This window comes from Enhydra lutris, unplaced genomic scaffold, assembly GCF_002288905.1.
Source record: "Enhydra lutris kenyoni isolate GAN:26980312 unplaced genomic scaffold, ASM228890v2 scaffoldscaffold7, whole genome shotgun sequence".
Taxonomy (NCBI): Eukaryota; Metazoa; Chordata; class Mammalia; order Carnivora; family Mustelidae; genus Enhydra; species Enhydra lutris.
In genome coordinates, this window is record NW_019154091.1 from 30233271 (window position 1) to 30261197 (window position 27927).

General features: G+C 38.1%; 2 protein-coding genes across 8 annotated transcripts in view; both read right to left on the reverse strand.

The window, feature by feature from the left end:
* The window catches only part of LOC111142114 (potassium calcium-activated channel subfamily M regulatory beta subunit 4), a 59788-nt gene extending 50099 nt beyond the window's left edge, over nt 1-9689 (reverse strand). Inside the window, exon 1 of the mRNA XM_022495083.1 lies at nt 9315-9689. Within this exon, the coding sequence (XP_022350791.1) occupies nt 9315-9650 (336 nt within the window). The 5' untranslated portion in view covers nt 9651-9689. The remainder of the gene's footprint in view (nt 1-9314) is intronic.
* A 12703-nt stretch (nt 9690-22392) lies between these two features.
* LOC111142051 (CCR4-NOT transcription complex subunit 2) overlaps nt 22393-27927 on the reverse strand; it is a 121311-nt gene continuing 115776 nt past the window's right edge. For all 7 annotated transcript variants that reach the window (XM_022494986.1, XM_022494983.1, XM_022494985.1 and 4 more), the window contains one exon: nt 22393-23540. In XM_022494986.1, coding sequence (XP_022350694.1) covers nt 23454-23540 — 87 coding nt within the window. In that variant the 3' untranslated portion in view covers nt 22393-23453. The remainder of the gene's footprint in view (nt 23541-27927) is intronic.

The window sequence follows — 27927 nt, forward strand, 5'->3', positions numbered from 1 at the left end:
AACTTGCTACATTTTCTATGTCTTTCAGTAAAACTTAACAATTGCTAGTTTAATTTCACTGAGGATATAATCTTTATTATCTCACTCTTGTTGAGGCTTACTTTATGACCCAGGGTATGATCAGTTTTGATAAATATTACAGGAGCCCTTAAAATAATGTGCACCTTGGGGCACATGGGTGGCTCAGTGGGTTAAAGCCTGCCTTCGGCTGGGGTCATGATCCCGGGGTCCTGGGATCAAGCCCCATGTCAGGCTCTTTGCTCGGAGGGGAACCTGCTTCCTCCTCTCTGCCTGTCTCTCTGACTACTTGTGATCTCTATCTGTCAAATAAATAAATAAAATCTTAAAAAAAATAATGTGCACCTTGCTACAACTGGATACACTACTCTATATGTTAGCCAAGTCTGTTGTTAAACATTATTTAAATCTATTATATATGTATTGATATTACTTTTGCCTGACTGTTTATTAGTCACAAACAGAGATGTGTTATAATCTCTATCATGATAGATTCATGTATTTCTCCTTTGAGTTATTTTATTTTTTTAAAGTATTTTGAGGCTATATTTTTAGGTATATCCCAGTATTTAATTGTTCAATTATGTTGAATTAAAATTTTTTATAATTACAAAAGTCCCTTTTTACCTAGCAACAAATTTTTGCCTCAAAGTCAACTGTATATAATGCAGATACTCCAGCTTTTCTTTCTTTCCTTCCTTCCTTATTTCCTTCCTTCCTTATTTCTTTCTGATTGATGTTTATATGCATATTTCCCCATCTTTTAATTTTCAACTGTTCTGTGTCCTTATACTTTATGTGTGATTCTTAAAAACAGCACATTGGGCACCTGGGTGGCTCAGTTGGTTAAGCGACTGCCTTTGGCTCAGGTCATGATCCTGGAGTCCCGGGATCAAGCCTGGCATGGGGCTCCCACCTCCCTGGGGAGTCTGCTTCTACCTCTGACCTTTCCCTTCTCATGCTCTCTCTCTCTCTCTCTCTCAAAGGGACAATAAAATCTTTAAAATAAATAAATAAAACAGCATATATTTGCGTTTGTTTGCTTTTCTTTTTTCCAGTCTACAGCCTCTTTTAAATGGAAGTCAGTCACTTATATTTAATATAATTACTTATAAATTGGGGTTTAAAGGTACTATCTTATCTTTTGTCCACATTCCTTTCTCTCTTTTTCCTTGCCTTCTTTTGGACTGTTGGCTTTATAGCATTTCCCCCAACTATATACTTTTTCACTGCACAAATTCTTGAATTTCAACCCAGAACTACTAAGTCAGAAACTGGTGTAGCGTTCATCATTCAGTGGACCTATAATGAGACTTGAGAATGTGAGTTTCTAGCAAATTCACAGATGATACTGATGCTACTGGTCTACTGACCGCACTTTGAGAACCTTTGGTTTGCAGGATAAAATGGACCAGCTATACAGAGATCAGCAAAGAGATACTGAAATAATCAAAGCAAATGATCATGGTCTTGACTAGGACACTGGCAGTGAAAATTTTTACGAGTATTAATAACAGAGAATAATGGTACCACTGAAAGAAATAAAGGGTTCCAGAATAGAACCAGGTTTTAGAGTGATAAAGATGAATTTTGCTGACATTTTTACCTTTGAAGTAGAGAAAACAGAAAGCAATTATAATCATCAGAATTGAGGATTTCGTTTTCACAAGTTAATATCATTTTCTGGTTTTCTGTTCTTTAGAACTATTTTAAAATAAAGTTCTCCTAATAAAAATAATTATGTAAATATATTTATCATGAAGGAAAAACTGGGTTAAGCTTATAACATTTAAGATTTTTAAGTTTCTAGGATTTAATTTTCTCTAATGAGATGCATCATCAATGCGTTTTGCTGTGATCTAGTTAGATTACAACTAGCGGACTGGACACTGGGTAAGGTTTGAAAGTGCATTTAGTCTGCTGTATCAACCAGATGAGGGACACAGAAGAATTAGATCAACGGATATTCCTTCACACGTGCTTCAGTATACAGACAGACCTTCCAGTGACCCAATCAGCTGGATTCTGCTACAAAACAAAGCAAATGCATGAAGTAAATTAATTAAATGAGTTCATTTACAAAAAATAGTCACCAATTAAATAATATATCTGACACATGAATTTCAATTTATAACACTAATTATTCTTAAATAAAAGGAGAGGATATGACTACAACTCAAAAGCATACATTTTCCCTTTATTTTTACATGTATACATCCTAGAGAGTATCTAAGTCACAGCATGAGGGACACTGAGAAACATATGTAATATTAAAAACCATTCTATTCAGTATTTTGCTTGTGTAATTATGGTTTATTTATTTACTTAGATTTTATTTATTTATTTGACAGAGAGGTAGAGAGAAGTACAAGTAGGCAGAGCAGCAGGCAGAGGGAGAAGCAGGCTCTCCACTGAGCAGGAAGCCCGAAGTGGGGCTCGATCCCAGGACCCTGGGATCACAACCTGAGCTGAAGGTAGACACTGAGCCACCCAGATGCCCCAGTAATTATTGTAATTTTAATATAAATGTATATACTATTTATCTAGGAACCCAACTGAATATGAAACTCTGCTAGAGACTGAAAAAAAAATTGAACCCACAGTAAATAAAACATGACATCTTCATTCATAGATGAGTGCCCAAAAATGATTTACATAAACAAAATGTGTCAACAACCTGTAGAAAGCTTTATAACTGAGGTAAGCTTGTGATAAAATAAAGGCATGTTTCCCAAAATGTAACCAAAATGTATTGTAACATAACAAATATCTTTTGTAAAAGTAAAAAAGTTTCTGATTAGTGTTTTAGATACATAATTTTAGGGGATCCTAGAAATAATTGAAATCTTCATAAACAGCAAATGGATTTCAGAGATGGATCATGATAAGTAATCTCAAGACAGGAAGATCCTAGTAGTCTGCAGATGAGATTGTTTCTAAAGAGCTGTAATACAGGTGGGTTTTTAGTGTTCTGACCATAGCTTTAAGTATCAAGTCATTATTACTCATCTACTTAAAAACCTTCCTTGGCTTCTGTATTAAGACTCCTATTGTTGCTATAACACAAAATTAGTGGCTTAAACAACACAAATAAATTTATTATCTTAAAATTGTAGTGGTTAGAGTTCTCAAATGGGTTTCCCTGAATTAATATCAAGACGCCAGCAGGGCTGTATTCTTTCCTGGATTCTTTAAGGGAGAATCTATTTTCTTGCCTTTCCCTGCTTCCTTGGAAAGGGAGGCTGCCTACATTCCTTGGCTCCTGGCCCCCTTCCGTATTCAAAGCTAGCAGTGGCTGGTTGAGTCTTTCTCCGATTACATCACTCTGACCTCCTCCTTCCACATTAAAGGACCCTTGTGACTACCGGGATAATCTCCCTATTTTAACATCAACTGATTAGCCACCTTAACTCCATCTGTAACTTTAATTCCCCATTGCCATGGAATGTAAGATATTCACAGGTTCTGGGGATTAGGATGTGTACATCTTGGTAGGGAGGAGCATTATTCTTCCTATCAGGATTTCCCAATGTCACCAAAACCATGCTGGCTGTCAAAGACTTTGACATTATTGATCCCAATTTACTCTCCTGCCTGGGCCATAAGACTCCATTCTTTGAACCCGCTGTTCCAACCACATGGTCTATCTGATGTTCCCCCCCAAACAGCCTGTACTCACACAGCTCTACAGCTTTGCTCTTGGCATTTTCTCTTCCTTGATGTTCTCTTCATTCCTCCCTACGTTTCCTCCCCAGATGAAAATCCCTTTCGTTCTCAAAATTTCATAGCAAATGTTTCATTTGCCATGAAGCTTTTCTCCTAATCTTTCCTCTGTAGACGTATCATGGTGTTTGTACTTCCCTATAGAACTTAACAATGCATTTCCTTCGATAGTTATTCCTGTTCTTTGCTGGAGAATGCTCTCATTAAAGGCAGAATCGCATGGATTCATCCTCACTTTTGTGTCTCTTCTCTACATTACCATCTAGTAAAATCACCCCCCTTCACCCAGTCGTGCTTCACAAACTGGGGAGTCTTCTCTGACCAGGCCGTCGGTGAACTTCACCAGTGCTCCCTCCTGATCGAAGTTACCTTCATCTCTTGCCTTCTCTACTGGACTCCTTGTTTTCAATCTTGCCCCTGTATCTCTCACCTTGCACATGTGAGCCTGTGCGTATGCATGGGTGCGTGCACGCACGTGCACACACACACACACACACATATACACATAAATTCTATTCTCAACTCAGCATCCACAGGGATTATTTACATTGTGTTGAAGTCAAGTCTGATTATAACTTAGTCCTGCTTAATGTCAGACAGCTTCCCAACACATGTAAAATAGAATCCAAAGTCCATATCATGATCTATAAGGCATAACCTCACCTCCCGCTGTCTTCCATCTTGCTTCCTAGAGTCCTGCCTCACTGTCATCCTCCCTGTTCCTCAGGGAGCCTTGCAGCCACTTGCCCCAAAGCCTGTGCACTTGCTGTGTCCCCAGCCTATTTTTCCAGGTAGCCACATGATTGACTCTTTTATGTCCTTTATGCCTCTCCTCAGGCCCTCATGTTCTTTGGGTCTCTGTACAAACGTCACTTAATCGACCATCTCATGCAAAATGTAGTCCTTCATCTCTTCCACCACTGTCTGTATCCTTATGCTGCTTGCATTTTCTTACACCTATCATTACATGACATCACATTATAAATCTACTTCTTGTCTGTCACCGTCCACGAAAATATAAGCTTGATGATGGCATAAACTTGATCTCTCTTCTAGGCTCAGAACCTGCAAGCGTGCATAGCACAGAATAGGCCTTTAACAAAGTTAAATGAATAAACTTAATTTTGTATGTCCTCCTATTTCCTGCTCCATTCTTTGATCACAAATGCTAAGCAAGTATTGCAGAAGTGAATTTTACCCATTTGCCAAAAGTTATTTAATAGACTCACCAGAGGAAAAACCACAGCAAGCCACTTTTATCATAGAGAAATAAAGACAGTAGAGAAATTGTCACCATTCAGCTTAGTCTTTTATTATTTCATTTTCATATGCTGGACCTCCCTTGGTCACAAAGTGTATCACACTGAATATTTATTTCAAGGATGGAGTTCAGAAATTAATCCCAGCAGACCACCTTTCCTACTCAGGATGTGTGGCTGGGGGCAGGGGATGGGGCTTTGGGACACGCTAGTATGGATGTGAAGGACACCAAGAAGATGACTGTAAGCTGCAAAGGCTCAGTTAGGAACATCCAGTCTGGGGGGATACACTCAAAACTTAAAGTGTTTCTTCTCTTCCGTGAATTTCTCTTTCACAACACGGGTTTCTTAGAAACAGACTTTTTTCCCTTTGTGTCTGGGTTTTTCAGACCAGAGAAAGCAATTAAAAAAAAAAAAAAAAAAAACCTCAGAGCAAAAATAAAACACATAGCTTCTAATCACCCACTCCCTTGTTACACATACAAGAGGTAGTTTTAAAAATTCATCTTTTCTTTGTCACCCATTGTCTATATTGATGCAAAATCAAATGTCTGGAACTGTGTAAGTTCATTCCATTTATACTTCACCCATTTTATTTTATCTTTATTTTTAAAGATGTTATTTATTTATCTGAGAGAGAGAAGGCAGGAGAGCACAGATGGAGAGGGAGAAACAGGCTCCCCGCTGAGCAGAGAGCCCTCTATGGGGCTCGATCCTAGGACCCTGAGATCATGACCTGAACTGAAGGAAGGCACTTAACTGACTGAGCCACCCAGGCACCCCTACACTAAATCAATTTTAAATGATCATTTCTACGCTACTGTTAAATGCTTCTCTTCCTTTCCTTCAGAATTTCCTTGAGTCCTTCCTTTTATACCAACTCCCGAAACTCAGTAGCATCAGTCACGTCTTTTAACCTAAAAACACAAGTTTTAATCACAATGAATCCTTTTGGTTCTTATTTTACTTTTCTTGCACAATTGAAGAGTATGTTTTCTAAGCCAATGGTTTTTGACTCTGTGTTCAGATTAGAATCACCTGCAAAACTTAAAAAAAAAAAAAGGAAAAACAAAACACCAAGGCTCAGGACTCTCCCAAGACGTAAGTGGGGGACCCAAGCATCAGAATCTCTTTTTAAAGATACCCAGTGAGTCTAATATGCAGCCATGGTTAAGAACCAAAGCTCTTAGCCCACACAACTGTAAGCCACTCAGAAATAATGCAGTGATGAGAATAGTAGCAAGAGGAAGCTGATCCCACATTTAGACTTCCCTATGGCTAAATCCCAGAGCAGGCCATTGTCCCATGTATAACTAGTTAACTTGTATACTGTATTACATGACTGGATGGATATAGTGATTACCCTTGACAATATGGATATGATTCAAAACCTAAATAAGCTGAATAGTACTTAAAGATATTTTAAAAAGAGTATAGTCAAAGGTCACATTAATTCACACTATCTTCCTTAGTAGTCTGTGGCTTAAGAATTATACATTTGCGGGGTGCCTGGGTGGCTCGGTGGGTTAACCTCTGCTTCCGGCTCAGGTCATGATCCCAGGGTCCTGGGACAGAGCCCCGCATCGCATCGCATCGCATCGGGATCTCTGCTCAGCAGGGAGCCTGCTTCCCTTCCTCTCTCTCTGCCTGCCTCTCTGCCTGCTTGTGATCTCTGTCTGTCAAATAAATAAATAAAATCTAAAAAAAAAAAAAGAATTATACACTTGCAATAGTCTTTCCCTTTCCCTGCCTTTTACTATAATTAATGCAGCAAGCTCAAGGGAGGGGTGGAGGAAAGTCCTTGTTCTCTTTCTTTTCTTTCTTTCTTTTTCCCTAAGAAGTGATTTCCTAAATGGTTTTTCCTGTAGTGGGTCAAGAAAAAGACAAGGCTGAAGGTGATTAGGATCCGTGGCACTGAAGGGAACCCAGACATTCTATAAAGAGCCTTCAATAAATAGGCAACATTAAGGCAAAGAAAAGATCCTGGCACCCAAGAGGCAATAGAAGAGGGTAATGGGTATTGCCTAATTACAAGAGCACTGTGGACACATTCTGCTTCTGTACCAAACTCTGGCACAATATTTTGGTTATATTGAATTTTCCCATCACTAATTGCTTAGAATTTCCAAATTGAGCATTTAATTGTCCAAAGTGGAAAGGTGACTGTGAAAGAACAGACTTATGCTCTATAAATGCTATACTGTAATCATAATTTGGATAAAGAGATTTTTACTGACTGGTTTGGCTCGGGAAACCTTGACTAAATTGACTGGGACATCGTTCATCACTTTTTGGTAGCATAAGTATCTTTCTCCAGCTCTGTCATTTCTTGACTACTTTACTTTGTAAAATGTCATTTTGTTCAGATACTTCTTCAAAACAATTGTTGCCAGGATCTGAACTGGCACTGGAAGAAAACAGGTTGTTTGTAACAAAAAGAGATAAAATTGTAGCATTACATAAAGCATTATGACTGCTTCCAGGTGATTTAAAAATCTATGTCCTAATGATCTCAATTTACTTTTTCTGCCAGATCCTTCAAAATTGCCTGGAAATTACAAAGCAGGCTTTTTGCAGTAAATACTGACTCCTCAATATCTTAATTGGATATTAGCCATTTACTGGTATATGTGTATGTAATATATTATTAGTGTCTGAACTATCTTAAACTAATTAGCAGTGTTTCACCAATTAAAACAATGCCTCTTAAATAATGAACTACCATATAATTTCTAAATCATTACTACTGCTTGGCACCTTCTTTTATATTACTGGCTTAATCCTGAAAAAAATGTGATATTTCTAAAACCTAAGGTTTCTTCTAAAATTTCTGAGTTTTAACAGATTAATTTACAATATTTGTTTTTGAGACATGGCTTCTTCAAGACATTGAACTTTATACCATATCTAAATACGTATTTTTATATTTCCTTCTTATATGTTATTATCATTTTTAAGGTAAAGGAATATTATTTGTCAGCAGGAACACATCTTTTTTTTTTTTTTTAAAGAGGAGTCATATTTTTAAAAAGGAATTCTTTTTTAAAAATTTTCCAAATTCAAGAATTTACTGTTTGCTTAGGAAATAAGACCTAGAGTTCTACTGCAGAGAAATATTAAGTTTAAGTTATCTTAAAATGCTAATATAGAAATGTTTACTTTTGTATTAATACATCTTGTCACATTTAACAGAAAGTTCTCCTGTGTACTCAAGATTCATTCCCTTTTGGATTTTTTTTTTTCTGCTTGATCTCCGAGCAGAGTCCTCAAAAAGAGGGAAAATGACAGTAACTTTAAAGAAGAAACACACCTTTACTCAATAGTTAAACTAGAATAGTAAAAACAGACCAAGAGAAGATAAAAAAAAACAAAGAAAAGGCCTTCTTGCAGAAGCAGGTGCACTACAAAGCTCAATTAGTTCACAGACTGAGGACACTGCTTTTCCTAAGTCCCTCCCCCCACCCCGCACTGGGAACAGTTTTCTGAGTCTCCCTCTCTCGACTCTCCATCCCCCGAGTCCTAACCAGGTTTTTTCTTTTTTGCTTGAGAGAACGAAAAAAAGTTGACAGGGAAGGAATATCCGGTTCATCTCACGAAGGGGTTTCTATTTTCAGTAAGTTTTACTGTTCTCCAGATGGCTCCCGATAGTCCCTAGACACACAGACTCACTAGGCTTCCTCGCGACCCTTTTGAGAATCTATTTCATAAAACCAGGAGCTCTCTATACCCCCCCAAAACAGACCTACCCAGAATTTCGCATGTGATTTCCACGTCGTTTGTCGACCCTCATCTCTGCATCCCAAGTTATAAATGTCTGTTTCGAGTTAAAAGGCAAAGAACCCTCTAACGCCTTCCCAGGGGCCTAAAAGACCCCCTCGACCCAAAGTGAGTGCCTGACGCGGCCAGTGGGAGCTCAGACCGTGACCGCGCGCCCGAGGAGGTGGATCCCTGCTACCCACTGGCTTTAACCTGAGGAAAAGTTAACTTTCGGCTCCTTGCAGGTCTCCAAAGTCCGTCTTGCACGCGCCGGACGGAGCTGGGCCAAGGTCTCGAAATGTGAGACCAGGCAAGAGAGACGTGTGGACAAAGCTTCAGGGCACCACCGGCCGCCGCACGCAAACCCACCCGAAGGACGGGGCCCGGGGATTGCGGGCCGCGCCCGCTGCGGGTCTGAGTTCAGCCTCCAACGCCCCCGTCTCCCCCGAGGAACGAGAGCCTACCGCGAGCCCGCCCCGCGCGGCGTCCGACGCCGAGGCTCCCCCAAACCTCGAGAACCTCGGCTGCAGCCCGGCGTCCCTAGCGGGGCGTCCTTACCTTGGGGTTGGTCAGGAGTTGGTGCTCGTCGTTGTGCAGCAGCGCTCTGGAGTTGGACTCCGAGTTGTTCACGTAGACCTGGACGCAGGGGTACTGCGAGGTGCCCCTGCAGTCGGCGCCACAGGTGAAGGTGCACTCGAAGACCTCGCCGATCTGCTGCACCGACAGCACCGTGCAGTTGGCCGCCGTGGCTTGCAGATCCTGCAGCGCGGGACTGAGCCAGCAGAAGCCGAAGATAAAGAGCGACACGACGCCGGAGATGATGAGAAACAAGCCGAGCCGGATGCTCTTGTCCTCGGCTTCCGTGTACTCGTAAGCCACCCGGAGCTTCGCCATCGCCCCCCACTCCGGGCGGCTGGCGCGCTCCCCCCGCCCCCTCCCGCCCCCGGCGCCGAGCCCGACTGCCTCGGGCGGGAGGAGCCGCCGCCGCCGCCGCGCGACAGCAGGGGAGTGGGCGGCGAGGGGGAGCGCGCGAGAACAAAGGGGCCGAGGCCGGCGACGCCCCCGGCGGCGGCAGCGCCCCCCCCGCCGCCCCCAGCCCCGCCGCCAGCCGGGCCCCGGAGGCTCGCGGTGCGACCGCTGCTTCAGAGCCTCCTGCACCCTCGGGCGCGAGGAGCGCACGGGCGGCTCCTGCCTCCAGCGCCCCCTGCCAGCCTCCGCCCCCGCGCTCTCCCCGCCTCCCTCACCCCGCCTCCTCTCGCCCGGTGTCTCCCCGTCTCCATCGCCCGCCGGCAGCTTCTCCGGCTCTTCGGGCAGCTGCCCCGAGGGCAGGCGCGGCTGAGCTGGGCCGAGCCCGGGGGCTCCCCCGTGCGGGAGGCGGCTCCGCCCGGCCCCACCCGCCGCCGACCCGGGCCTTTCCGCCCCGCCCGCCCCAGGGACGTCTCCCGTGGGCGAGGGGCGGGCGAGCACCGGGGAGAGCGGCGGCTGGCGCTTGAGATCCTCCTTAAATCTCCCTTGGAGAAGCGTCTGAGATGAAAGCTTAGGATGGGTAGAGCCGAACCCGAGTGAAAGTTAAAACAAAAACAGAAAACAGGCAGAGGGCGTAGTGCCAGCGGAGCGGCGGGAATCTTGAACTCTAAACCGGGATTGGTCAGCCAGCCGCGAGAGCGAGCCAGCCGCCAGGCAGCGGGCGCTCGGGGGAGACGGGCTGCCGGGCCGGACCGGGCAGGTGGTGAGGGAGTTCCGGGCGAGCGGCGGGGAGAGTCCGCCACACGTTCTCGGGCCTGGGCGGGCGCGCGGACCTGCACGCCGCGGGGCGGGAGGCGTGACCCGCCGCGCGCCGCCCTTCCACGCCCAGCGAGCGAAGTAACGGTCTGGCGGCGGGGTCCTAGCCCTCCCAACCGCCTTGGCGAGGGCCGCGCTCCCCGACCCCCAGCCCGCCCCGAGGGCGCCAGCATAGGAGTGAAACAGGCTGATTCAGGCGGAGTTTGCTGTGGGAACATCGCGCGTGGGGCAGGAGCCTGCGACTGGCAAGACCAAGGAAACCCGCTGCCTGGGTGCTCGCTGGACCTATGGGAAACTTAGGTCTCCCGCAGCCGGGTGGACCGCAACTCTATTTGCTCCAAGGCTGGGACGGACTGAATAGGGACCGAAGGAAACAGGCGGAGAGGTTTGCAGCCCTGGAAAGAGACACCACTTTCCCCATCAGGATGGTCCCCCCTGGCTCCCTGGACTCCCGAGAACAGAATCATTTCTGTTCTCTTTCCTTCCTTAGGAGCCCTGCCACCCCTGGCCCACCACGGAATTTGTAGATGAGCTTTCCAGGAGCGCTGTGCAAGGCGACAGCGGCGTGCAGACCCACTTTGGGACAGGTATCGTTTCTAGAGCTGCGTCCTGTTCTCTTAATTCTTCCAGTTTCTCCTTCCACCCCCACCTCCTCTGTGCATACCTTCAGCCTCTGTCCTTTTCATGATTTTTTAAAAGATTATCTTTTTCGGAAGCCACCCTTCTATCACAATATCAAAGTTGAGAACTATCTCGACCTACATTTTGAAGAATCAGAATATTCACTTCTTTGCAAAATATGTGAACATATCTTTTTCTTGGCTTGCAAGCCCCAAATGGATATATTCATTTAAGAGTATTTATGAATATGGAAACACCGTGTCATGGAATTCTTGACTTCTTTCTTGGATTTCAAAATGTTACTTAACTGGCACTGAGTATCTTTCAACTGCAGTTCTGATATTTTACTTTGAAGTACTCCATTCCTTTATGTGGAAGGTAACAGTATTTCTAAGGAAGGGGCAAAGCAAGTTTAATTATAGGAAGACCCTAAGTGTTTTTCTGAAAAAAATTAAGATATGGGGTTTGGAAAACTTCCACATCAGGAGGAGACTTTTGTACTCACGTACTTTTCAAGCTTTGACAGAATAGATTTCCTTCTTTCTTAAGAGTTACATTATTTTTTCCCCTTTCTGTTGGCATTTGTTAGTGGTTGTTAGTGTTAGACACTTAGACAATTGTTAGTGATTACATGACGTGAAAGGGAAATGAGTTCAGTAGTTGAGACAGCTTAACCTGAGATCACAGATCTTCAGCCTGAATCTTTTTCCTACTGCAGGTTATAATCATCTTCCTTTTCACGAAGGCTCAAGCCAGTCTAAGATCTGAGGCAGTGGTGAGCAGATAACAAGATCCAATTACTCCTCCTTGGTGTGCTGAGTGACAATCTTGAGGCAGAGCTAACTCCTGTTAGTGCTCAAAAAACACAGGGATGAGGTGCCTAAAGATAATTTAATAAGCATGATTAATTTTCAATGATTCCAGAGCTTCAGGAGTTCTGTGAATGAACCCTCTGCCTCCAAACTGAAGCAAGATGGTCTTCAAGTACCAGAAAATTCTGTTTTAATTTAACCTAAATTCTTGAGGGCTTTTAAATACATTTTCCCTGTAGTTCTGCATTTACTCACTCCCTCCTTATAATTAAAGTATTTGAAGAAACTGTTGCCATCTAGCCTTCTGTTCTTTAAATATTTACTTTTCTCCCTTACTTCCTATTTTTAAATTAGCTTTGCTACTCTTCTGAACCTTTTATCTTCATGTCTTTTTTATTGAAAGTCAAACCTATCAAAAGACTTACCACATTAAATAAATTTCTATTTTATCCTTAATGGAACACTGTGTTTGTTATTAGTTTCGTTTACTTGAGGTGGAGCTGCCATATCCCATTTCTAACATTTAATAAGCCCCTCGGTTTCTGAAAACCAGTCACCATGGACTTTCTAAGTTAGGATAGTGATAGGAACCCTTGGAAATCTCAGAGATGCTAGGCTCTGAAGTCACTTAGCGTCTTGTTTCCTGTGGAGGGCAGAGGCAGTACAGAAATAAAAGCTAGTTCCTTCTTTGCATGTTTGCCACCAATCAGAATTAAGATTAAAAATGTGATACACAGAACCAGACCAACTTATTTGGTGTACATTATTATCTGCAGCAATGTTTTCAGGACAATCATAGCCAAGCCTTGATGTTCTTTTTAAAAGAAGACTAAAACCCATCTAAGCAAGAACATTAAAATCATTGTTATTTATAATTTGTTTTCATGATCAGTATTCTTCAAGAAGCCTTGTGACTAATGCTAAAGTTGCAATATACAGTTTCATATGTATATATACTTCTGTTAAAAGATTCCAAAAAGAATTATCATAAGGTGAGCTTTGGTATCCTAGGAGTAGAGAGGAATTTAGAGTATGTTGGGAAAATGTTTATATACTGTTTTAAAAATTAGTGCATTGTGAAGTTTCTCAACCACTATACATTCAAATAAAATACATAGGAGAGAAAAATTAATATTTTTATCACCTTTTCTCATTAAAATTCACCTTCTGGATAGGTTTTAGACATTTGTAACCAGAATAATTAGATAAAAATAAACATGAATGAAAACATGAGTGACCCAACAAAGAAAACTACATAGAAAATTTTATCTTTTCATTCAGCTTAGGCAATTGACAATTTTGTTGTCATAGAAAACTTTCTACTTTAGTCTTGACTTAAAAATGTTTACAATTGAACTAAATCATTTCCAGCTTGAGGATATAAAAAAACTAACTTTCTTGCCATGCTTCATGGTGAATGTTACATAATAGTTTCAGAATTTCAAATTCAAAAGAAATTTTCTGTGTAGCCACTATTTTTCTATTTTTTTCCTGCATAATCTTTACCTATTATAGTGAGCATATAATTATTACTGAGAACACTACTTTACTTTCTATAATTATATTAAAACAGTAAGGGCTCTTAAGTATCACCTAATTTAACATTAAGCAGGAAAGGAAGCTCTCAAAGACTGCACTTTGTTTGAAATAGTAAAGAATGACTATTAAAAATATTTTTTCAAGTTCAGATTTGTTGGCATGTAGCCTGTGTTTGCAGTTGAGAAAGGGAAGCACAAGGCACTATCAATTCATTATTAGTAATTCATAATATGGTAGTGGAAGTATGGCTAGAGTTCCTAAATTCTTACCACCTGTTATCTCTCATGTTAATGGAAGCGATCTTCTGTGGGAGGTAATACATACACATATGTAGTAAAAGGGAAATCAGCTTTGGAATTAGAAAGCAAGAAGCTAAAAGGTTTTAGTCCCAACATTTAATACTAAATAATTTGACATAAATAATTGGTGTTCTTACATTGTTTCCTCCTCCTCATATGAAAGAGTTGGACTAGATTTTTTTTTAAGATGTATTTATTTTGGAGAGCCCAGAGCATGGAGGGGCAAAGGAGAGGTGACCTGAGGCAGGGCTTGATCTAATGACCCTGAGATCATGACTTGAGCCCAAACCAAGAGTTGGACGCTTAACTGACTGCATCACCCACGCGCCCTTGGACTAAAAGATTCTTGATTCTATGATTTTTATTCCAAGTTGACTTTGTACTTGCCCTGTTCTTCAGAAACTTAGCTACTATTGTCGACTAGTACATAGTCAAAAGATCTTTTAAGGATTCCAAAATATGGAGAGTACCTCCTAGCCCAGTGGGTGAGAGTATGTGTCTTTAGAAAAATGGGCTTACATCTATTGAGCACCTAATATAAACAAATGCCCTAATTTCATCATCTCATGAGATGAAGAGGGAACAAGAGATGAGAGTTACATACATGTTGACAGTGCCAAATTTCAAGGGCCATTTTCCACTATATTGTACCGTCTCTAAGAAATTTCTGTAGTTAGTGAAAAAAAAAGTATAGGTAATACAAATGGATTTAAAATGTGCATACTAAAATTCAGGTAGAGTTAGGCTTGATCAAAATCCCTGCTGTTAAACCTATGAAGGCGGATGTGGGTAGAGGATGAGGATCTAGTGATTTAACCAGTTCCTCCAGTTTAATTTTACACTGAATCACTTGTGTTGAAAAATAGCTCTTTTTTTAGATGCATAGCAAATGTAAGTAGTATGGTTTTATGTGGAAGAGAAAGATTAAGTTTAATATTTAGGTTTCAGATAAGCTTGTTAGAAATTCAAGCTAGATTCAAGGTAGAAGTAAACATAGGAACAAGTGGATGTTGAAACAATAGTTCTAGGGTAGAAGAGCCTATCCTCCTCTTAATGCAGGACGTTCCATAATATTTCTAATAGTTTTCTTGCCTTTGCTTGGACATTTCCAGTGATGAAAAATCCATTGACTCCTAAGACTGGCCATTTGATCTTTGGATTTTTTTTAAAAAAACTCATGAAGTAGTACTTTCTTGTAAATTGAAATCTGCCTTGCCATAATGTCCATGTAAAGGTTTTTAATTTGCACTCTGGTGTTTATGTAGGATAATCTGCTTTACAAAAAATTCCACTTCAGGAGCACCTGGCTGGCTCAGTTGACAGAGTATATGACTCCTGATCTCAGGGTCCTGAATTCAGGCCGCACGTTCGATGTAGAGCTTGCTTAAACAAACAAAAACAAACGATTCCACTTCAGATGTGGGACTACTATCTTGTTCCTTCTGTTCCTTCTAGAATTTCTTCTCATGCTAATCTTCAGTTTCCTCAATATTCCCCCCCCCTTTTTTAAAGATTTTATTTATTTATTTGACAGACAGAGATCACAAGTAGGCAGAGAAAGGAAGGGAAGCAGGCTCCCTGCAGAGAACCTGTCGCAGGGCTTGATCCCAGGACCCTGAGATCATGACCTGAGCCTAAGGCAGAGGTTTTAACCCACTGAGCCACCCAGGCACCCCTAATATTCCCTTTTTTAATGGTTTAGAAAACTATTCTTACCCCAAAATGCTTAAAAAAAAAAAGAAAGGTAATTCAAAGTTGGAAAGGATACCCAGTTTTAATATTCTCTAAAACAAGATTCTACACCTTTCTTTTCCATGCTATCCAACCTACAAACACTTCTAGGATGATGGATTTTGTTGTTCATTAATTAACAGTGTCATTGCCAATGCAGAGAGAACCTGGGGAAATAATTTTGGCTCAAGCAGGCAGAATTTGGATTCCAAATAGTGATGTGCAGCTTAACTAATTTAATATTCAAATATTAAATCATTTAGAGTGAAATGAAAAAAATATATATGTAAGTTTAGATTAAAAAAAGGAAATCTGGAAATAACTTTTTGAGCAGAGTAGTAACATAGGACTTGCATTTTAAAGATTTAATTTATTTGACAGAGAGATCACAAATAGGCAGAGAGGTTGAGGTGGGCGGTGGGAAGCAGGCTCCCTGCTGAGCAGAGAGCCTGATGCGGAACTCGATCCCAGGATCCTGAGACCATGACCTGAGCCGAAGGCAGAGGCTTAACCCACTGAGCCACCCAGGTGCCCCAGGACTTGCACTTTAAAAACAGGTATGTTTTCATTCAACTTGTTTTATATTTGAAGGATATTAACCATTTGAATGAATTACTTAAAACATTACTTAAAACATGTCTGACTCTTCAGAAGGAAAATAGTTAACAGCTCACATTTTCTTTTAAGACAGCCCAGTTTTGGGGTGCCTGGCTGGCTGAGTCAGTAGAGCATGTAACTCTTGATCTTGGGGTTGTATTTGATCCCCACATTGGTGTAGAGATTACTTAAAAATAACATCTTTAAAAAAGACAGCCCAGTTTTCATGCAACTGCTACATATGATAATTAAAGCTGCATCTTAAAATAAATGTTCAGTATGTAACAGATTTAAAGGTAGCTTCCAAACATTCTGGCTGCCCCAAATCTTTATTTTTATATAAAAGATGAAACTATTTATGGCATTCCCACATGTAATTTCTTCTCATTGAGCCGCATATTTTTGAAGGATAATCAGTATTTACTCTTTAAAATATTTTTTTCATTATAAATGAGTATCAATAGGACTAATCCTAAGCAGCAGAATCAACCATTTGTTGACACGCCACCCTTGAAATTTGTACATTTCTTCCAAAACATTTGAAGGAACATGTATTATAACTAAAATTACTTTCGGTACATACCGGAGAATTGATGGCTTGGAAGAAAAACATCACTTCTTCAGTCTTAAAAATTATGTAGTCAAAATATTACAAATGCAAATTCCTGGAATATTACTTTTCAGCAGGACATGCTTATGAAAACTAGAGTGAAAAATTCTGTTTTCTATACCTGGTATTCTCTACTACTGCTTGAAGGAACTACCTCTTTTGGCATAAACAGGGCTAGTTTTATTTCACCTTCCCTAACAATACGTCAAAACATATTTGTAGGTAAATGCCTATCAGGCCTTGGAAGTGAAAATAAAGATAAATCACACGATGACTGAAAAACTAGTTTTGCTACATAGAAGTAGTTTTAGGGATGCCTGGCTGGCTCAGTCCTTACAGCATGTGACTCCTGATCTTGGGGTCATGAGTTCAAGCCCTACGCTGAGCATAAAGATTACTTAAAAACAAAACGTTTTATTAAAAAAGTAGTCTGGGTGGCTCTGTGGATTAAGCCTCTGCCTTCAGCTTAGGTCACGGGTCTCTGGGTCCTGGGATCAAGCAGCATCGGGCTCTCTACTCAGCAGGGAGCCTGCTTCCCACTCTCCCTCTGCCTGCCTCTCTGCCTTCCTGTGATCTCTCTCTGTCAAATAAATAATTTTATTTAAAAAATAAAAATAAAAAAAGTAGTCTAATTAAGCTAAACTATTTTGGCATGTGTCAGTTGGTGAGCACAAGCTATGAGACTTGCAATTTGTGTTTTCAACAGAGAAAGGAAATTATTACAACAAAGACAACTTACTGTGAATTTTATGGCATTTTCAAGAAGTCATTTAAGTGATTGAGGAAAAACTGTACGGCAAACATCTGGAAATAATTAGCTTTTTAAACTGAATACTGAACTCTTACAATAAAGAAATAGATCATTAAATTTTTGTCAGGTCATAGTATTTATACAACGGATGACCGTAGTACGGATGACCGTACTAAAGAAAAAACTTTCAGTTGATGGACACAGAATGGCTAATGCATATAACTGCCCTTAGCAGTTCTCATGCACGCAAACTGAAGCAGAAACTTAAGGTCTGGCATAATGTCCCAGGAAATAGCAAAGATTTAAAAGGAAAAAAAAAAAGAATCCTTGCTTTTTTATAATGAGGAATGAATTTAGCCTTCCTTGTATTCTGCTCTAATAAGTACTACTGTAATAATGTGGTTTCTGCACTAGAACATTGGATGATACAAGAAAAAGCAAATGAATGCCTGCGATAAATAGGAATGCATTATTCCAGTATTAACTTAGTTGGATTTCACCCAAACTTTAAGATTTTATTCTAGTTAGTACTTGCACAGTAGGTATAGTTTAAGTGTAAACTGTAGTTAATTAACTTCATAAATGACCTGCATTTACTAGAGTACTGTATTCCTGGCCTCTCCCTAGACATTTGAGTCAGAATATCTAAATATGAGGCTTTAAACAGGAACTTTTAACATGCTCCTCAGGTGATTCTTATGCACATTAAGTTTGAGAATTACCTAACTAGAGAGTTAACTTTGACTCTCTGAGCTCCTGCAGCTATCTCAACCCAAACTGAGATTTTTATACATCAAATTTAAAGATCAGTTTTCTTTTTACATAAGAAATCAGATTACTGCTTCATCTAGTGTGATCACTACTGCAGCAGAAAACAGGAGACTAAACACTAAGGCAATGCATAATTTCAGGTTAAACATTTACCTTGAAACTTAATCAAAAACAGTCTCTTCCCTCCTTTTAATGTACCACTAGAATACATAAATAAATCTGGTGAATATACACACGACTATTTGTTGTACTTTACTACACTTTCATATTCTTACTCCTAAAGTAACAACAAAAAAGGCTAAATAAAGTTGCCTTTTGTAACTCTTTTTTTTGATTATTTGAATCTCTCCAAAGATGTGGCAGTAATTACAAGTAAACACACCCATGACTCAGGAAGAGCACATTTTAGAAGGGTCAATGCTTTATAAGTATTTAAGTACTGAGCATTTAACTTTCAGCCCTGAGGACATCATATTCCTCAACTTCAGACCAAAAAAAACCAGTATCAACATCTCAGAGCTGAAAAGAGGCCCAAGAGTTAGCAAATCCAACTCTTTACTCAAAAAGGCAGTCCTCTCAATAGCAATTGATAATCATCCAGTTTCTGCTTGAACATTTTTGTTGATGGAATCCTTCCTTATGAAACAGTACTGTGGGACTGCACCTTGATAAAAAGAACCAAAATATGTCTCATCCAACTTCCGCCCGCTGGTTTGAGACTTGCCCTCTTCATTTAAGTCCTTCCTATTATTTGAGACAGCTGTCATGTCTCCCTTTAGTAGTCCATTGTCTCTTCTCCAAGGTCTACATCTCATCAACTCTAATATGCACATTCTTTCCATGCAGGACATCTTGGAAATTGGTATGCATTTCTGTAATTCATGGTTTGTCATAGTTCAGTCGAGCTCTTTTCTTCCTTAGCGGTACAGTGAAGTCGTACCTAATAGTTCACAACTAGGTTTGCTAAAATACAGTAACTACCCTATTTTAGCACTTTTCCAATGAACAGAAACATTCAAGGTCATCCAGTTCAACTCCTTACCTTATGCACAAAACCCTGCCCAGTCGGTCTCTCCTTAGTTATGTTCTGAGGTTGAATGGAATGCCTTACAAAACAACTCATTTCAAAATCTTAACTACCTCAGTTTTAATAGTACACTGAAATCTTTTTCTCTCTTTGGTCCTAGTTCTGTTCTTCAGACCCGCAAATGAATGACAACTCTTGAATTTGATACCTGAAGAAAGATACCATGTTCCTAGAGTTTATTCTCTAACGCTAAACTTTCCTACCACCTGTTGGGTTGTTTGTTGTTGTTTTTGGTATATTTAAAATGTAACGTAAAACGGGGATATTAAAAACCTACCTTAATGATGCTATGCTAAAGACAGGATAAAATAATGCATGTAAAACACTTAGTATATTGCTTGGCAGCTAGAAGGCATGCTACATCCTTTTCTCCTAATGCCTTCCCCAGTCGTAGCAGTTCTTAAAATACAGCAGACTTCCTACCTTGTTCTGAGCACTATACTTTTAATGTAGCTGAAAAATCACCATCAGTATTTTTGGAAATAGTTATAGTTACATTGATCTACATATGAACCACTCTTCAGACAGGTCACATTCCACTATCCTTTATTCTTTTAGCAACTGAAGTGGGAAAGTAATCATCTTGACTCAGCGTATCCTATTTGATGCGGCTCAACACACAAACTACTGGGTTAGATTTAGATCCTGATTTTGACGTGCACTGTGTTTATTTGCCTCCTCTCCTAGATCTAATATGTATTTATGATATGATCTACTTCACTGGCAATGCTAGTGGCAAGGAAAGAGCTTTCTGGCATGCTGTTAGGACCTAGCTTTTAAAAAGGCATTGAGATAAGTCTGGCTTATTATCCAGAGACTGTCTTAATGGAACCAATTAATAGGTATTCCTAGGTCTCTTTTAACTACACAAGCTATGATTAAGAGAACATTAAATATGAACATCCCTCTTATGCATGTGCACATTTAGATTTTTAGTAACTTTCTGCGAAACTGATGCTACTAAGCAAATCTAAGTTAAATAAATGTGCCCTTCTTTGCAGGGATGCTCAGATGACCCATATTTTATAAGCACTGGGTGTTAACAGAATGGAAGATCTGTTTTTGAAGAAGAATTCAGAGGAAGAATCAACTAGGAAGGGTAGAGTTGGAAAAATTTGAAATAATTGAAAATGCCTTAAAAAAGAATTTTGAAAATGAAATTACAGCAAAAAATTGTAAATTATTTCAAAGCCCAATGCTTTAATTTGTACATTTTATTTTCAAATTGAAATATCAATTTATACCATTCAATCAACATGTATTTATCAAGCACCTACGGTGTACCAAGTTCAGTGGCAAAAAGGAAAAGACCAGTTAAGTGGTTGGCTTTATATTATACTGTAAGAATTCAAATAAACTTTTCAGTTCTTAAAAATTTTTTATATCTAAGGAAAACTTTGTGCAGTGAAAAAAATCCCTGAAAATGGAGTTTTATCATATAAATTATAGTATCACCACAAGAAGCATAGAATATATATTTGAAACTGAATAGGTGAAAGGACTTTCTTTTGCAACTGAATAGCTTTTTACCCCTAGAGCCAATTATAGTATAATCACAAAGTTAACAACGTACACATCTATGTCACTAGTTATATAGGGAAAATTTAACAGAATTAAAGCTAAGAAAGAAAATGTGAAATATTAGTTCAGGTCAACTTCTGTACATGTATAACCACAAGTTATAAAACCAAAGAATATAACAGTGTGTTATATTAAAGAGTTTAATATAGTACTTTAAAGATTTCAAATAGACTTTTTAAACTTGGATTTGAAGTCAAGAGCATGGTGATTTCGGATATTAACAAGTTATAAAAAATTGGTTTACATGCAAGAGTTTTCTCATTTTGATGATTCAGGGTAAAAAGAACTTAGAAACTGGAAAAGTGTGCACTTAAAACTTTCTAATGGCCGTTAAAACAAACAATTAGAGTCAAACAACAAACGACTTTGATATGAGCTATCTTGCTTTTCTGAGTCATTCACAAAAGTACCAATCATGATCATGGTGACACTTTATACTGTTAGGTTTGTACTCATAAAAATAAAGATCCCTTCCCTTTTCTAAGTGTTTCTCATGATTATGTTGGAAAAGTTACGCTTTACAAAGTCTATTGTGAAAAAATGTAATGCTTTTTTTTTTTTTAAAGGAAACAATTTCTAGGATTTGATTCTGGTTTATGTCAAATATGTGAGAGGGGTTTGTGCACAACAATTAAAACTATAATTACATAAGTGCCATCTTTCCTACAGAGGAGATGCTTTGGTTTAAATCTGAAAGGTTAAAAAATCCTGATATTTTTATGTCAGTTTCTCCATATCTCAAAATACATAGAAAAAGGTAAATCTTAATTCATTTCATATTCCTGATACACAAACACAGCAATGTCATAAATGTTTCATTTTCAAACATGATTTGGTAAATGTCAACAAACTTTCACTCTTCATAGAAAAATAGGTTAAAAATGAAAATTTAGAAAATCAAAACTCACTGCTTTTTTTACTCTCTATCTCTAGTGTTTGTAGCTTCAGTCTTCAGACATTTTTAAATACAGTATTTGCCTTTAGATGGAAACGAATCCATCAACTTGTAAATGTGAAATATCCAGGCCAGCACACTGAAGGTAAAGTCTCTTATCCCTGCTTTTGGCTTACCTTAATTTGTGTATTAATTCTTAAAGCTAAATATCAAAGGTCTATCAAGAAATGTCTCACCGATTTCTCACGGAAGTATTTTGATTGGGTCCCATAAGTGTTCAGGAAGTTTTATTTCTAATGCAGCCATAATTATTAAAAAAAAAAAAAAATAGTTTGTTTTGACTTGGTTAATAACGAAAAATGCATCTGCATTTTTAACCTACAAGTAAAATGATGTATGGTTCCATCAAATTACTTGTCAAAAGCTGAAAAAAAGACTGCATTTTAAATTGTTTAGTCATACCATTCAGTTAGATATTTGTAAAACTTGAGGGTTTGGAGGGTCTACTTTTCATGTTGAAGAAATAATTTCACAATTTCAAATCAAAGTCAACACTGCAGTGAGGAGAGCTTTTCTACTTTATTACAAAGAGAAGAAGCCTTTATGTGGTCAGAAAATACAAGATTGATCTTTTTTTCTCTTCCTATGAAACGCTGCTGTTCAAACAGCCAGAGTGAATTGTCTCAGTTCACTTCTTTAAGTCCCATCACATTCACTTGGGTATGGATGTCCTTGGCTGCTGAAAATCTGGCCCTTTAGTGCACAGGGCGACAAAGTCCCCTGACCAGCAGTTCCAGAATGTCCCATTTTCATATATTGCATCCATGCACACCTCCTAAAAATGAGGTACAGCAGGGCAAACATTTTCCAAAATAGATGTCATATATATAATATATACACATTCGTACATACATACCTTTATTCATGTGATGTCCAAAAATTTAAAAAAAATGTACACATTTATTACAAAATCGTAACAAAGACTGGACAGTGTTTTGCTCATTCTGGAAAGATGAAGCTCAGTAATAACACAACCCTGGAGACCATCCAGAGATTGTGGCAATATCTTTCTTCTAAACAGTCAGATATTCTTGCGTTAAGCTTGGCGAAACTGCCTTTCAAAAACAGAAGGGGAAGTAAAATGAAGGAAGCAGACCTTGCTCATCTTTCCAAATGAAATACGAGAAGGATCTTCACATAAAAATGCACAAACATTTGTTATTTTATTACCAATAGTGCTACAATGAACAATGCAAATTTTGTGGTCTAATTTTGTTGAGTCTTTTGTGGGTTTTCTTTTTTTACATTTTAGAAACTAAATGGTAAACTTCTGTCAGTGTACTTGCTTGTCTTTACAGACTCAAGTCTGTCTGCTGGCAAAAAGAGAAAATAAATGAAAAAAAATTCAGACCCTGCTCAAACTAGAGAAAAACAAATTACAAATTTAGTTGTTGGGCAGCACATAATTAGTAAGGCAGGACCTCAAATGGTGACCCTTTGCATAAGCCAATTGCCAGATCCTCAAGGAATTAAAACCAGGGTGCCTGAGCCACATCAGTTCTGCAGTTATGTTGAGTATTGTGCTGAGACAGCCATACCCCAAGAAAAGGGAAGTCTTTTTTTAGAAGGCTTGCTGAGCAGGGTTGTAGTTGAAGGTGGATGGCAGGTGAGGCCGTTCTTCTAATTTGTCATATTCCAGATGAAACTCCTATAAAACCAAATTTAAGAATTTAGATGATTTCCTCTCCCTCTGATCTCAGATTTTTGTCAAAATATATTTTACTAGGTAAACAAAATACCTACATGTATGAGAATGAACAGACACAGATGTACCAACTCTTTTTTACCCCTCTAAAATACAGCTTGAAGAAAAGTAATGTGCTGCCATTTCTGCTAAGTGACTTTCTGTGTAGAAGTCAGAGACTACTCATGAACATCTATTTTATAACCACTGAAACCATGCATTTTTTTTGCTCAAAAGTAGAAGTCAGAGCAGCAATTACTGTATCGTCACTAAAAAGTACTGAACATTGCAGGATATTTAAAATAAAGGCAACCTTCAATGATGTAAAAAAAAAAAATTTACTTTTTCCTCAAAAAAAAATTTTTTCCAACTTGTAATTATTACACCTACTTTTATAAAAAAGCAAACACATAAAGTTATTCTAACCTTACAATTCACATATCTCTAGACTTCGCACTTCAAACCCAAACACTGAAAAGATGTAAATGCCACTCAAAACTAAATAGTGGTTTTGTTGTATGCACATCTGAACACAAACTATTTAGCTCATTTTAATTGAACTTTCAAAATACATTAACTTCATGAGAGTTTTAAAGTTTGAGAATGAAGTAATCTCTTTATACTTCCTATGATCAAGACAGAGAAGATAATTTTGTATATGTTAAAAAAACAAAAAAACGTACCTTTGCAAATCCAAAAAGCAAGAGGTTCTAAAATCACTAATTCTACAATATGAATTCAGTAACAGCACAAACTAAATCAATTCCATTTAAAACATTATGAACCTTAATTTATACTATGTATTAAAGAAAGCCAACAAGTAGTTAGCACTATGGGTTAACATATCTTACCATACCTATCTTGTTTCAAATTGATCCTAAAAATGGATGTTCCCATTATTAAATTAAAATGAAAACCTATGTCATAATGATTGAACTTTGAGATATAAAACCAATTATTTAAATTTAAGAATATTACATTAACAACTGAAAACCTAGCATGTGCCCAAACTAGAGAAACAGCTAATTTTAATCTTTCTGATTGTATATTTCTGTAAATATCATTATCTTCATTGTGCACCTGAAGAAATGAGGTTTCCAAGTAACCTGCCCAAATCATACAGTAAGTGGCAGATCTAGGATTAGGATTCAGACCTATGTAGCACCAAAGCCCATAACCACATAGTGTTAACAAGTTATTTTTAATAGTTTTAGCACAAGATCTAAATAAATTTACTTCATTACACACCTTATGCAGAAATGTTGAAAAAATTCAGTTCACTGACAAATGTTCTTAAAGAAGGGACAGTGTAATGTCTTTAATCTACAAAGGGCACATAGGTTATTTGCTTATCATTAAAACTAGCAAACTCCAGAATCACCATCGTTCCCTCCCAACCCCCAATGCATTGTGTAGACACCACTCTCTTTCTCCCTACCCCTAAGTTTTAAGAGCAATTTATTGCCTGGCTTAAGAAGAATATCAATATGAGTAAAGAAAGAATCTTCTTGTTCTATCACTCTTTAGAAATTAAAACTGGCAAGTTAGTTCCAAAAGATGTATAGCTGCAGGGTAAAAAATCTGTAACTGTAACAAATCACAGGCTCCAATAAATTACATAAATCAAATTTTGTTCAGTTATCCTGTCCTTGTCATTGTACAAAGGTGAACTACACAGTATTATTAGAAATTAAACTAGATTAACTTCATCAGTGCACATATTTTTCTCCCTACATATTAAAAGAAAAAGATCAGTTTTAAACCTAGGGAACATAATACATTTTTTAATGTAATTAAAAAACTCATACATCAGAGATTCAGAAATTAAATAAGTCAAAATTCTGTCTTCCTTCTTCTTTTACCTTTGTTTTAGTCTTCTGTTTATTTTTATTTTTCTTAAAATACATAAATTTACAGTATATACTGGTATCTCTGTTCCCTTTGACTGTTGGCAATATCTCTTTTACACATCTGTTTTATGTACACACACAACACACATGCACACCTCTTTATATAACCAGTAGAGACAAAAATAGGCCTGTTTTTGTATGCCACTACATGCTGCCTATAATATAGTGCCATGCCCCTAGCAGGCATGTAATTAATGGCTGATGAATAAACACCAGTTTCTTTCATTTAAGAACAAAACATTAAAATTTAATGATTTAAAAGGTTATAAAGTATTTTAGACACTTTTTATAAACAACTTTTAAAGTTATTTTTCTGTTACTCAAACTAGGCTACATATTCTCAAAAGGTCACTGTAAGCAGAACTAAAATAGATGTACTGGATTCAGATAATCAAATGAAATTACTACAAAAGCATTAATGTAATCACTGATCAAATGACACAGAGAAACATATACTGCAGGAATATTTTCTCTAATTCTCAAAAAATGTCAGCTTTGTCTTACCTAAGATAAATCCTCCAATTTTAGGAAGTTTCAAACTATCTTACATATACTTATTAGAAATAATTTTTTGCTACTTTGACGAAAAGTACGTATTACTGATTTAAGTATAGACATACTAATAGTTATGTGTACCAGTGAAATTAATGAAAAAAATCACATTTATATCAGCCTCTGTTATTATAAAAAATTCTAAGCATTAGAAATCCTAGTCAGTGTTGGATCTACAAGGTGAAGTCAGGCTAAAAGAATTCAATTTTTAAGTCTTTAGTTTGAGAAAGCTATTGATCATATGGCATTCCTCCATCACCTGAAAATTCTATGGATGAAATTATTTTAAAAATTCTACTCATTAAGAATATATACAATCTGGGGGTGCCTGGGTGGCACAGACATTGGGTATCTGTCTGCTTTCAGCTTGGGTCATGATTCTGGGGTCCTGGGACCGAGTCCCACATCAGGCTCTCCGATCAGCAGGAGGCCTGCTTCTCCCTCTCCCACTCCCTTCTGCTTGTTGTGTTCCCTCTCTCACACACTCTCTCTCTGTGAAATAAGTTAAAAAAAAAAAATACACACACACACACACACACACATACAATCTGAATGACCACTATTTTTAAATTAGTGAGATACTGAGTAATTCTAGTTAAAATTACAAAGGCTAGATCACATAGCCTGCTGACAAGTCCAGATTATTTAAAAGGGGAGAAAAAAACAAAGTTCAAAATTTTTATGTATACATTATTGACATACAAAAAATACTTTAATGGGCTGGATCCTAGAACTCAGTTACAGAATTTTCAGGGCTAAAAAATACTTCTGATTTAAATCATCAAATTTCTTAATAACGATTCTTCAAATCTCTGAAAATATTAAGTAATCTGCAAAAAAGAAAGAACCTCATAGAAGACATTGTGAGATGGAGATCTGACAATAGTCTAGATCAGGTCAATACTTTCCGAAGATAACATGATAACATCAAGCTATTACTTGTAATACTAATTCAGACTGCAGGCTTCTTACAATGAGTTGAAGTTATTTAATAATGCATGCTCTTTACCTGTGAGTAAGAAACCACACCCACTTTATAGGTGGGGACATTGAGGTTAACTTGGGACATGGCATTTTTAGGGCTTTTCTGTAGTTTGATCAACTGTTAATACATTTTAAATGGAACTAAAGGTCTTAATTCCTAAACAATTTAAGAAAACACTGAGAACATCTTTAAAACAAACAAAAACCAGAAGCCATTGTGAAAAGTTTATTCTGAGGATACAACTTAAAAGTTTTAAGTTCATGAATCTATTTTAATATAACAAAAGTGAGCTATGTGTAATTCTTAGTAGAAACCAGTAATTCTGCTTGCTTTCATCATTGTGAAAATAATTTTGATGAAAAGTGTCAGTGCCAGTGGCCAGCAATTACCTCAAAAGATATTTCTTAAAGAAACAGTCTAATGATATTTCTCAAATTTTATTTTCCAACTTCAGAGCTAAAAATTATAAAGGTAAAGGTTAAGACAAAGCTCAACTGTACAGGATATCAGATAAATTTGGGTAAAATTACTTTATATATGCACACTACATATTTCTACACACATACACACTTTTCTTTAAAATGACATGTGTGTGAGTGGGAAATTGCTTTTTATGGGAAAGTAAAGGGGCCTATTAATGTTTAAGTTGCTTCTGAATATTTAACTTTGTGGAAAGAAAGTAGTACTGGAAGCTGACTTTTTTCACATAAGAAAATCTGTCATTTATACTGAACTTAACTAAAACGATACATCAATCTACTACAAACATCCATTCTTTTTGCATATAGAAGTTTGGAATAACACAATGATATTGAGCAAAAAGCTTCTAATCGAATGGAGAAAACTTCATTTATTTACTAAAAGACTCTTTTCCCCCTCCAAAGATCATTTTTCTCTCCTGTAC